At 41.2% G+C, this 12,543-nt stretch overlaps 1 protein-coding gene across 3 annotated transcripts in view; it reads left to right on the top strand.

The window, feature by feature from the left end:
* SCUBE2 (signal peptide, CUB domain and EGF like domain containing 2) overlaps positions 1 to 12,543 on the top strand; it is a 73,930-nt gene that overhangs the window by 36,997 nt on the left and 24,390 nt on the right. For 2 of the 3 annotated variants that reach the window (XM_019552134.1, XM_019552133.1), the window contains exons 11-16: positions 2,777 to 2,899; positions 3,334 to 3,441; positions 4,605 to 4,691; positions 5,424 to 5,528; positions 7,008 to 7,163; positions 7,517 to 7,720. In XM_019552134.1, coding sequence (XP_019407679.1) covers positions 2,777 to 2,899; positions 3,334 to 3,441; positions 4,605 to 4,691; positions 5,424 to 5,528; positions 7,008 to 7,163; positions 7,517 to 7,720 — 783 coding nt within the window. The remainder of the gene's footprint in view (positions 1 to 2,776; positions 2,900 to 3,333; positions 3,442 to 4,604; positions 4,692 to 5,423; positions 5,529 to 7,007; positions 7,164 to 7,516; positions 7,721 to 12,543) is intronic. The other variant, XM_019552135.1, reaches the window with a different exon arrangement.

Here is a 12,543-nt window from a genome sequence, read left to right as displayed (position 1 = left end):
GTGATTTGACAGTATTTCCATATGCAAAACCGCTACTGATTTCAGTGGGAGTTCTGGACATAGATTACGTTCAAGACAAAGTCCTTATAAAGAAAGACTTCAGATAAAGTATGATATTAGGGGCCTTTATAATAATGAAAATATATATTTAGTAACAAAAGGCTAGGTCTTTATATGATCTAAACAGGGAAAGCTCAGTTTTAGTTAACTGAGTAATACTGAGGATAGAGCCTGAATGTTTTACTTCTGATTCACAAAGAAATCTTCACAGAAACAGAGCACTATGTTGACATGAACTTTAATTTGAGGCAGATTGAAAATGGACAGAATATGAATATGGAAAATATCATTACTTAACATTAAATAAAAATAAATTTATTTTCATGTGGAACTCAGGCAAAATCTTAAATCCATGTAATTGGCTAATAAATGTGCGTGAATGTGAGTCAGAATGGGCACATTTGAATTTGGGGACCATCACAGAAATGTGTCACCCAGTTTGCAGGTCTTCACTTCATTTGGGGTCCTTTAAGCTGTGTGCACGAACTTAAGCTGGGGTTTGTTTTTTTTTAGAGAAGTCTAAGGGAATAGGGTATCCCCAGGATATGATGTCTTCTACAGTGGGGTGAGGTTGGGTCAAATATCTGGCTCACAGGACTTTTCATGGGCTAGACAACCTTCCAGATCCAGCCCATGGAGTTTGTCACCACAGCAGTTGCAGCTGCTGTTTTGATATGGGGGTTAATGATGCTGCTGCTCACCTTCCCAGTTCCTCTTACCTTCTGCTTAATTTCTGGGTTTTGGTCATCAAAGGTGACCAAAATTGGCAGTAGTCAATAGTGCCAACGGGGTTGGGAAGGAGGGAGGGACATTGAGCGGCAGCGATGTTAACCCTCTGGTTGCTAGCTAAAACAGTAGGTTTGACAGTTGTGGGAAGAAGCACCATGGACCAAATCCAGGGGTATGTCATCTGGCCTGTAAGAAGCCCTGCAGGCTGGATGATTCACCCCTTGGCTGTGCCCTCCTGCCGGAAGCTCATTTGAGTTTGATGCCCCTGTCCTAACGTATATATGCATTGAAATTTGGACACTTGCTTTTTGGTTCCTTTGAAAATCTTAGCCTATGTGTTTATGAATATGGGGGACTAATGGCAATTGGTTTAAGTCATGCATAATAAAGGCAGCTGCTCTACCAGCTTCCCTGAACAGTGTTGCTAGCATACCACAAATGTGAAGATGCTGTGTTGCAAAATGGTTTCTAACTTCTTTCAGCCAGCAAGCAATAGGGTTGGAGTCCAGTGTTAACTCTTAAACAGTCACTATAAGCTTGATGGCTGAGAGAAGCTGGCAGCAGTTTTGCAACACAGCTTCCCCGTTAAAAAGCCAGATCTAAACTATGACTCAGGAAAAAAATAATTTCTTCTACATTCTGCTTTCCAAAAACAAGGTGCATGTCTTATATGGGGCTGTGTTGTGCATGAGAAAATATGGTAAATATTATTTGACTACCTTTTAATAGTTGGTCCGATTAAGGGTGGCAGAGTCATATTATTACACTTAGAAAATAGCTTCATTTGCTTGTAAAATTTGCTCTTTAAGGGCTGTGCCATTGGATTCAGGATGGAACAGGATCAAGCCATTAAAGATGCATTTTACATGCACGCTGTCATAGGTGACTTTGCACTGTGTGTATTCTTTATATACTCAGCTAAGATATCCGGAGAGGGGGATGGGAGGGGGTAACCAGCAGGAAGTGAGAAAATGGTGAGCTGGATCTGGAGCTGCAGGCTGTAGACCTCTATACTGCAGGAAAAATAAATACTTCTTCATATAATTACAGCTGGAAATGATAGGAAACTACTACCCAAGGCAATAGATATCATGGTAAGATCCATTCAGAAGCTAAACCCTGCAGGCTGAAGAGCTTGGGGATTGATTAGATGCAACATGTGCATCTCTGTGAAGGGCAGAAAGTTAAGAGAAGCAGTCATGAGTTTGACCCTGAGGGAGAGCAGAGAGACAGGGGTCTCTGAGTCACAGGATATTCAGGAAAGAGAAACTTTGAAACTGAAATGGAAACTTGCTCTTGCTGTGTTCAGGGACATTAGGGGTAAACAAATAGAATTGCATAAACCACCCCCACTCCTATTGCCTTCTAATGGAAGCTACCTGGCAAAGACCCCAAAGTGGTCTGACTGTTTAGGCTAAAAAAGTATAACAATACAGTGCAAAGTATTGTCCACTTTTATTTGTTGACAGTGAAATAAAATATATTTTAACATTATGGTATATATATGTATGTGCGTCTGTGTGCATATAAATTAAGGCATAATGTATGCATTATATATATAATACACATTTGAACTTTTAAGGCAAATGGTTGATGTGTGTCTTGCATCCTATCACCTGGTTTTGTTTCAAACATAATAATAACCAGAAACAATACAGCTTATGTTTGGTTTAATTGCATTTTCCTTTATTATTAGCTTGTAAATTTTTGAAGCCCATTCTTGAGGCTGGAATGTTTTAGTTACAGTCAATTTTGGTAATATTTAACATTGAAAGTAAATAATTTAAATCAACATTAACATTCAGTAAAAGACTGCAGGGAATGCACAAATATGTAGGGCAGGATATTCAAAAGGCACCCAGAAAATTACAGCCTGACCATATGAAATATGGTGCCCAGTTACCACAATTTTATGTCTGGATTTTACAGCGAGTGAAATTGTTTCTAGATTAACATTTTAAAAAGGTATTTTCATCCTTTTCTTCAGATATTAATGAATGTAGTATCAACAATGGAGGATGTCAACAGACCTGCATGAATACGTTAGGAGATTATGAATGTCAGTGTCACTCCAACCAGAAATTGCACTGGAATAAGAAAGACTGCGTTGGTAAGGCACATAGAAAACATGTGTGCTTGAAGATGATGCAGCTCTAGGTAGTTGTGAAAATCTTGATCCATCCCATTAAGCAGCATGGATCGTCATGGCCTTTGTTAGATTTCTGCTTTACTTTTAAGTAGCTATGCTAGCCATTGCTGGAATAAGTGAAAAACAGGAGATACTTTGAGGGGCTTTGGTGCTTTCTTCCTTTGCTTTTACCTAGGCTTCTTTCTGTGTTTTCTTTTGTGCTTTACTGCATGGAAAAATATTTTGGGCATAGTTTTACCTGAAAGGAAATTTATATATATGGTTTAATCCTTATGCTATCTCCTTTTCTCCCCTTCTGTCTGTATTGAAAACTGAAGGTTGCTGCATGTCCATCTCTGTTTGCCACATGTAGATATTTTACTTCTCCCATGAGTATTTATGTTTATCTTGTTTAGAAGGGTCCTTGCCTGATATGTCACCCAAAGTATTGCTGCGCTGCACTAAAAGTGGTGGGAGTGATGCGTGCATCTTAAGCTGTCCCTCGGATGTCCATGTTATTTCTGGTAAGCCACACAGACAAAGCACAGTATAATTGTCCGAAGTGTGCTGTTATGTGAAGAATGAAGGAGTAATAATGGTAGTACTTGTGAAGGTCTTTGAGGCACAGTGGCAGAATATACAAGGTGTCACTGTGGCTCTGGAGCAGTGGTGGTCAGTTTTGGTCCTGCAGGCCAGATGAATGGTGTGGAGTGAGTCTGTGGGCCATTTTGGGCCGTACTCTGCCCCTGTTCACTGGGAATGGGCCTTGGCTCCCTGTGCCACATCTGCCCAGATGGAACCTAATCCTGGATGGATGGGGGGTGGTGTGTGGGCCTGCGAGAGGTGGTGTGGGGCCCTGGAGCCCAATCCAGATGCTCAGGGTGGTGTGAGACTCCATGGGGCACCCTCTGGTACATATCTGGCCTGAAGATAAGCCCTGTGGTACATATCTGGCCTGCAGGTTGAGCACCCCTGTTCTGGTGTGATCAGTTCCTGTTTCATCCTGGACTTGTGCCAAAGGCTGCCCCCAGTCAACCCAGCTATAAATGGGAATCTGGTCATTTGGGCAGGGGACTCAAAAGCAGCCAGATGTAGTGCTAGTCCTTATGTGCCATTGGCTATAGAAACTCATGTGTTTTAATCAGGGTAACTTAATGGTTCTGTGACTCATGAAGGTGTGAGAGAATAAGCAACCAAAGGAGAAAACCTTCTCCCTTTAAACAGGGACCTCTGTATCCCTGCCAGAATCCTAAGAATCCTTTTATTTCTAATCCCTTTACCTTCATATCACGTCACCACAACTGCCCTTTAGCAAGAGTGGACAGGGCAGAACTCTAAGTGTTTCTGGTGCCATTCCCCAAATGGCCCAGGGCCAGCTGTTGAATGATAGAAGCCCTGTTCAGGGCAGAGCCTGCCATCTTAGGAACCTGAGATCAGGTCCAGCTTTTGGATATAGGGCTAAGAGTGCAAACAGGGTCCTGATTATTTGCTAACACTGAGGCAAATTGACCTCAGAGCTATTCCAAAGCTCTAAGCTGGGAACATAGCTCCAAGGCTAAGTGTCATTTTTGAAAAAAGCAGTGCCCATGGAGCTCAGAGCCCTACAAATGCCTTACGCAGGTGAGGAGTGTCCAGTTCTTATGTGGTCTGTATCTTTACTTTGTCTGCCTGTATCATCTGTTCTTAGATATACAAGAGGCCTACACTCTTACCTGTGGCAGCTCCTCCCGGCCTAAGAAAAAGCAACAAAGTACAAATGAATCTACTTGGCTTGGTAATTACTAGATTTACTTGTTGCATGTAAATCTTGTTGACTCGTTTCTTTTAGCAGGGTATTGTAAGACAGGGATATATTATTCCATTTGCATTTTGTTTCTCCTTGGTTGTATTCCTTCTGTTTTTGCTTCCTCTTCATTCATATGTCGGAGCTCTTGCATAAATGAGGATTCTTCTCTCAGAGTCCTTGTGTGGCTTCACCAGCATTACCCATGTGCCTGAGATCCAAATGATCAGGTACATGAACAGCCCATCTGTGGAGTTACATGTCTCTCTTTATCCACTCCTATTGGAAAATTTGACTATGTATAATCTGTGTGTTTCACTTAGCTTAACAGTAACATTTATTTAAAATGTAGGAGTGTGAAAGATGCTACTGTACATAAACAATAGGTGCAGATCCTAAACTGGTATAAGTCAATGTATCTCTTTGACTTCAGCAAAACTGATCATATGTACACAAGTTCTGCCCCTATGAACAGTACCTTTCCTGTAGCTAAAATATATCACAGCTTCTTAATGTAGTTCCAGTTATGAACTAACTACCAGCAGAAGACTAGTATCTCATTCAGCCCCCACCATGTGATTCCATCTTTCCACAAACAGCAGAGTTTTTAGTGACATATAGGTTTACATTTTTTAATGCAGTTGTAGTGACCTGCTTGACATTATGTGGTATTTCAGTCGTTTTCATTTTTAAAGTAACTTGTCATTGTTTCTTTGTGTGAAGATACCTCAGCCATCAAGATAAGTGTAACCTTTAAACTTAATGAAGGAAAATGTAGCTTGAAAAAGACTGAGATGTTTCAAGAAGGTCTGCAGCAAATTATATCAGGTATGGAGGTATATGTACAGGTAAGCAAGCTAATGCTATAGATCAGGGATCTTTAAATATTTTCGTGACATGACATAGACTCCAGTAGTAAACAGGGAGCTTTGCAAGTTTCCCCTCTTCCCATATTGTGATGATAGGAACCATGCCTTTCCCCACTGTAATTCCAGGAACAATTCTGTTGCATCTCAGAGCTTTCCTGTGACAGCTACAGTGATTGTTCACATGGAAAAGGCACGTTAGGGAAGTTCTGTATTTTTTTTTTTACCAATCTAAATTTCATGAGACTACTCTCTCTTTTTGCTCTTCATATCTTTTTATGACTTTCTAATCTTAAACATGCTTCTCGTAACCTTAGCTTCCTTCTCTTCTGCATCTTTAAATATAAACATGTCCTGCCTCTTCCATCTTCCCTTTCCTCTGTGATTATGCTGCCTGGTTGCTAATTCTATTTAACTGATGCCACATTGAAGAGACCTCTGGCTTCTTTCTTCCTGTTCATCCTTGTTCTCCAGTTTGGCTCCTGTTTCCTTGCCTCTTCCTTTTATATTGCAGAAACTTCTAATAGACACAGCTAGATTGGCTCCTCCCACACACTTTTAGCTGCTTTGAGGTAGGAAACATGATGTGGAAACTTGTAAAGGCAGCTAGAAACAAAGAGGAGGACTTTAACCTATGACCTGCCCACAAAGTGTAGTTTGAGATGAATCTGAGTGAAATAAATGAATAATAAAGAGCAAGGCCTCCTTGCTGAAAGAGGAATCAGTGCATAGCTGTATCATGGTCAATCTTTTACTTGGTTGGACTTGAAAAAGAAAATTAACCAAAAATAAAAATAATCCACCATATTGGTTTGCTTGGCTTTAAATGAACAGCAACCATACTCCTTGCTAGATCTTTAGTGAAAGTGCATATTTATTCCAGGACCAAAATGTGATCTGGACGTTTTCTTAAATACATATCGTTTCCTCGTGGAAACCTTGGTTGTGGGTCTCTGAAAGTCCTGTGCATGCTGAGACTTGCCCCAGATGAATTTAAATACTGTTGTGAGTGAGTGGGGCTCTCACACCAATACAAACAAGAGATTTTCCCATGAATAATTTTAACTTGTCTTGAGCAGGCAAATAGCATGGTTCTAATAGCATGTGTCAAAGAAGATAATGAAGAACTTGTTGGCAGCTGCTTGGTTTAAGTGGGCTTGTAGCTTTAGCAAGGTTCAGATCTCAGTGGTGGGATGTGCCTTCAGCACAGTAGAGCCAGACCCTTAGCTGGTGTAATTTGCCATGGCACTGTTGAAGTCACTGAAGCTAACCTTGTGTTCGTCAATTGAGAATCTAGCCCCATTGTTTGTAGTTTATTAGCATCTGGAGTTAATCATTTAGTCTCCTCACAGTCTTCATAACAAAATATTTACTGAGCTCTAGTGAATATCCAGTAATATAGTTGGCCAAGCTTTTGCTTCCTTTAATTTTGTTCATGCAGAGAAACATAACTCAGTAACGGAGAGCTTCTACTATGTAAACCTAACATGCAGCTCTGGCAAGAAAGTTCACGGAGACTTCAACAGACTGGCGGCAGCTAAAGAAATGTTTATCACTGCGGATTTTGAGCTTGAAACAAACCAAAAGGAGGTGACAGGTTGGTTGGAAAATGATCCAAGGTGCATATGAAGGCTTCTTGCACTTAGATCCTTAATTTTCTTTATCTTTCACTTTCATCTTTACGCAAAATTTAATCATAAAAGTATCTCCTGTTTTGAAGCTTCATTTTATTGATTTAGAAAGCATGAGGGACTTGCCTAGCTCCTAAAATCAGAGTGCTCCTATACTTAAAAAAAATTATGTTACAATTAATTTTCTTCTTGTTTGCTGGTGTCATTTCTTGAAGACTGCATCCAGATTGACACAGTTTGTATTTCCATTGAATCAGATACTGCTGCACACTGTTGTTAATACTGAAGGACCCTCATTTTTACCCTTGTTAACTTTTAGACGTGTGTGATCTGCGCTGTGCACGAAAACGGACTGAGAAGAGACTGCGCAAAACCATTCGAACCTTGCGGAAGGCAATCAACAAGGAGCAGTTCCATGTTCGCCTCTCTGGCATAGACCATGAAGTGGTCAGAAAGTCTCTGAAGCTCTCAGATTCACCAGAGTTCTGCAGTTTGGGACAAGTACGTGTGGAGAACAGATGTGGTACGTGTTGTGAAGAAACAAGCATAACTTTGAGACATGCCCCCTTTGTGCTCTCTGCTTGGTGCGGGCCTTGTGTGCTGGAAGAACTTTATGGGAGAGTTACAAACTCACAAAAAACAGGGCTTAACAGAGGAACATTGCACAAATCTTAATGACTGTGGTACTAACAGCACCACGATAATACAGCCTGTGAGATACTTCTGGAGTACAAAGGTTTAGGGAGAGGGGTTAGACAGTCTATTAATATAGTCCTAATGACCATGACAGCGAATTCAAGCTGCACAGTGTACACAGCGTGTAAGTGCTTTAGAGAATCAGTAAGGCTTTAAAATGCTTGTCAGACTAAATTAGGCTTTTGGGCTTTTTGGACAACTTAGCATGCCTTCCAAGCAGCCACTGCAGTTCAGCTGTGGAATAGATGTTCTAGTCTGGAAGGACTAATTCCTAGAAAGCTCCCATTCAATTTGGAATTCCATATTGTAAGACGGAAAATGTGTTGAAATATCGTTATTCAAGCAAGTCAAGCACAAGAGATCTGTCTGTCCCCTGTACTCAGACTACACAGGGGTCATGTTAGAAATGAGCTGCAACTTACTTCCTCTCAGTTCTGTAATAAGGATAGGCAAAGCTTTAGGAGAGTTACCCGATGCATGATTTGAAGTTTTCAGAACTGTAATGTCTTATGAAGAAGATGGTAAAAACTGTAAAGGCCCAGTCTGGAGAATAGCAACAAATTAAGAGGCTTTTCCATTCTTCATGTTTCATCCTCTGGCATGGGCACTGAGCACAGGTTTATGTCCCCTATGGGCAAATGATTTAAGGGAAGGCAAAATAGATAGCAATTCCTAAACTGTAAGGTTTTATCAGATAACTGCAATTACCTGCCTACGATATGTTTCCTTGCATCATGCCTGTTGCACAAACATATATCCTGTCACGTACTACTTTTACATTCAGCATCCTTTGTTTTGACAAATGCCAAAATACTATATATATATATATACAGCTACTCTGAAATGCAGCCATCCTTGATGGAGAGAGTAGGAAGCACCCTAGTGCAGTGCACATGCAATAGCAAGGAGTGGAAATTTTGTTCTGGTGTTATATGTGTGTGTGTGTGTGTGTGTGTGTGTGTATGTGTGAGAGAGAGAGAGACAGAGAGAGAGAGAGAGACTGAGTACTATTGCCTTCTTGTGGCTGGCTCATGAAGAGGAGATGAAGCCTATCCCACCTCTTCCACCTGTTCCCCTTTAGTTCAAAAAGGTGAGGTCCATTGATTCTGGAGGGGAGGGTGTGTTTGTCTACAACAGAGAAATATATCTAATAGATTTGTCTGTTGACTGAAGTTGAGGACGGAGAGAACAAACAGATTAGTTCTACAATGCAGCTTTGTGTAATAGATAGAAACAAAACAAACTTAACCTGGGACAATGTCAACTTCCAAGCGTCTTGTTTTAGTCTGCAGAAAAGGATACCAGTGCTCGGATAATATCACAGTGAGCAAACTAGAAATACCGAATGTAGATAAGTTACCCCCAACTCAAGTGGTAACTCTTGGGATTAATTTATGTCTTTTTTTTTATTTTTGGTGATTGCTTTTTTTTATCCAGAGCTAATTAAACTTGTAAGTAGAAACTGTAATAATGGGAGACATGAAAGAGGATGCATGTGATTGTTTTCCTATGTTGCAGAGTCATTATTCCTTTCTCATCAACGTTTAGAAGTGGTTGGCTCATAGGGCCTTGTAATGCTCCTCTGTCATGGAGTGAATTTGTCACCTGTGCATGGTACCTGGGCACTAAAACTCTGTGAAGAGAGAGGTTCTGCATATAACAGCTAAGGTGGAACAAATACCTTTTGTCTGACCTCACTGGAATGGTGGTACCCTCAGATGCACTAATACCATGGATTAATCTCGCCACATAGACAGGTGGACCTGTTCTTCTCCACTTTGCTGCAACCTTACGTTTTGCTGGTTGTTGGTATGAGCTGGGCACCTGGCTAAAATACAGTTTGATTCTCCTGCTTCTACTGCAAGTGTTTGAACTGTGTGAGAGGAAGTTATAGTTCTAACCAGGTCAGCCAATATAGTTGCTGTTTTGGTACGGGCTGGATCTTGCCTTCCATTCAGCCGAAATTTCTTATAGACTAGATACCTATTCACAGCCCCAGACTTTTGCTCTCAGTCTTTTTCTCCATTGTTTTCAATATCATTTAGGTTTTTCCATTAGAAATTCTATGCCTGTTCATATAGTTGCTGTTTTATCTATCTTTTCTCACTCTTTTTTCTTGTATTTTTCATACATCTCACTGTCCTGTCTTTATTCATCCTGATTACTTTTCTTTACACCAGCATCCTGTTTTCCTTAGTTTTATTCCTTTTCATAGACATTATAGACATTAGGGCTGCAAGATCATCAAGTCCAGCCCCTATCTTTTGTCCAGGCTCTATCCTTCTTTGTTGCTTTGTCTCTCCACCACTTTTCCTAAACATTTTTTTCCCTTTTCATATTTGTTCAGTAGGGGTTGGGAATTCAGTTAATTTATTCCCGGTGTTCCCACACAAGTTTCTTTCCTTGATTCTGTTTTGGGACAGAAGTGGAATTATTGTACTGATTAGATTAGGATTTTGGAGGTAAATGGTGAAACACTTTCTCTTAGCTTTAGTTAAGATGAACATATCTCAAAATGGGATCACCAAGGACAGCAGAAATAAATTTAATTCCAGCACAATTCAACTTTCCTATATCACTGGATATTTGCATATATTTTCTTGATGTTCTGCAAGTTGATTATAAAAATGAAATTGCCACTGGCTCAGATAAATGCAGTCTTTCATCTTAGGGTTGCCAGTCAAAATCCAGTTCAGTTGGCCTGAAAGTTGATCTTCTGATCATCAATTTTGTGGTCCCAATCTCATGATTCCTTTTGTCCATATCACTGCACTACTTGTTCCAGTAAAGAGGTGTATAGCTAGGTAATTAGTAGAATGAATTCATCTACTATGAATTGGTAGGTTCAATAAAGTTGCTATGGCCTCAAAGTGGCTTCCACTGTGAAGCTCTAAAAATGTACCTCTTAATACTTACGAAAGAGATCATCACTATAAATGGCACCTTAATTAAGAATTTTTGCAGAGAGGCAAAAGCTGGGAACCAAATGGTCTTTTCATATCTAGAGGAAATTGGATCACTGTACTCAATGGAAGGGACCTCAGGAGGTCATCTGGTCCAACCCCCTGCTCAAAGCAGGACCATCCCCAACTAGATCATCCCAGCCAAAGCTTTGTCTTAAAAACCTCCAAGGATGGAGATTCCAGCATGTCAGGATCTAAACTAAATAAGCCCAGTTCCCTCAGCCTCTCCTCATAAGTCATGTGCCCCAGCCCCCAAACCATTTTTGTTGCCCTCTGCTGGACAATCTCCAATTTGTCCACATCCTTTCTGTGGTGGGAGGCCCAAACCAAACATAGTACTCCAGACGTGGCCTTATCAGTGCTGAATAGAAGGGAATAATTACTTCCCTTGACCTACTGCCAACACACCTACCAAAGCAGCCCAGTATGCCGTTAGTCTTCTTGGCAACAAGGGCTCATTGCTGGCTCATATTCAGCTTATTGTCCACTGTCACCCCCAGGTCCTTTTCTGCAGAGCTGCTGCCCTGCTAGTCAGCCCCCAGCCTGTACTGGTACATGCGATTGTTCTGTCCTAAGCGCAAGACTTTGCACTTGTCCTTGTTGAATCTCATGAAATTCCTTTTGGCCCAATTCTCCAATGTGTCTAGGCTACTCTGAATCCTAGCCCTACCCTCCGGTGTATCTACTACTCCCCCCCAGCTTGGTGTCACCTGCAAACTTGCTGAGGGTGCACTTTAAGTCAGCTTCCTGGTCATTGATGAAGACATTGAACAAAACCAGCCCCAGGACTGACCCCTGAGGCACTCCACTTGATACTGGCTGCCAACTAGACATCAAGCCATTGATTACTACGTACTGAGCCCAATGCTCCAACCAGTTTTCTATTTACCTTACAGTCCATTCATCTCGCCCATACTTCCTTAACTTGCTTGTGAAAATGTTGTGGGAGACTGTATCAAAACCCTTGCTAAAATCAAGGCGCACCAAATCCATTGGTCTCCCTGCATCCACAGAGCCAGTCACCTCATCATAGAAGGTATCAGGCTGATCAGGCATGACTTGCCCTTGATTAATCCATTCTGACTGTTCCTAATCATCGTCTTCTCTAAGTGCTTAGAAATGGATTCCTTGAGGATCTTCTCCATGATTTTTCCAGGGACTGAGGTGAGGCTGACTGGTCTGTAGTTCCCTAGATCTTCCTTTTTCCCATTCTTAAATATGGGCACTATGTTTGCCCTTTTCCAATCATCTGGGACCTCTCCTGATCACCATGAGTTTTCAAAGATGATACCTAGTGGCTCTGTAATTACATCAGTCAATGCCCACAGCACTTTGGGTGTATCCCATCCAGCCCTATACACTTTTACATGTCCAGCTTTTCTAAGTAGTCCCTAACCTGCTTTTCTGCTCTTTCACCACTGAAGGCTGCTTCTGTTGAGTTACTGGGTGAAGTTGCAGATGCTCCAGAGAGTAGGTCTAGGGTCCAGAATGACTTGAATAGACTGAAGAAATGGTCCACTGTCAATCAGATGATTTCATAGATTTCATAGACATCAGGGCTGGAAGGGACCTCGGGAGATCATCAAGTCCAGCCCCCTGCCCAAAGGGCAGGAGGTCAGCTGGGGTCATAGGATCCCAGCAAGATAAGCATCCAATTTACTCTTGAAGGTGTTCAATGTAGGTGCTT

This window comes from Crocodylus porosus, unplaced genomic scaffold (assembly GCF_001723895.1).
Source record: "Crocodylus porosus isolate Cpor-Errol unplaced genomic scaffold, CroPor_comp1, whole genome shotgun sequence".
NCBI lineage: Eukaryota > Metazoa > Chordata > Crocodylia > Crocodylidae > Crocodylus > Crocodylus porosus.
Note: the sequence above shows the minus strand (reverse complement) of the source record. Positions and strands in the feature narration are given on the sequence as shown.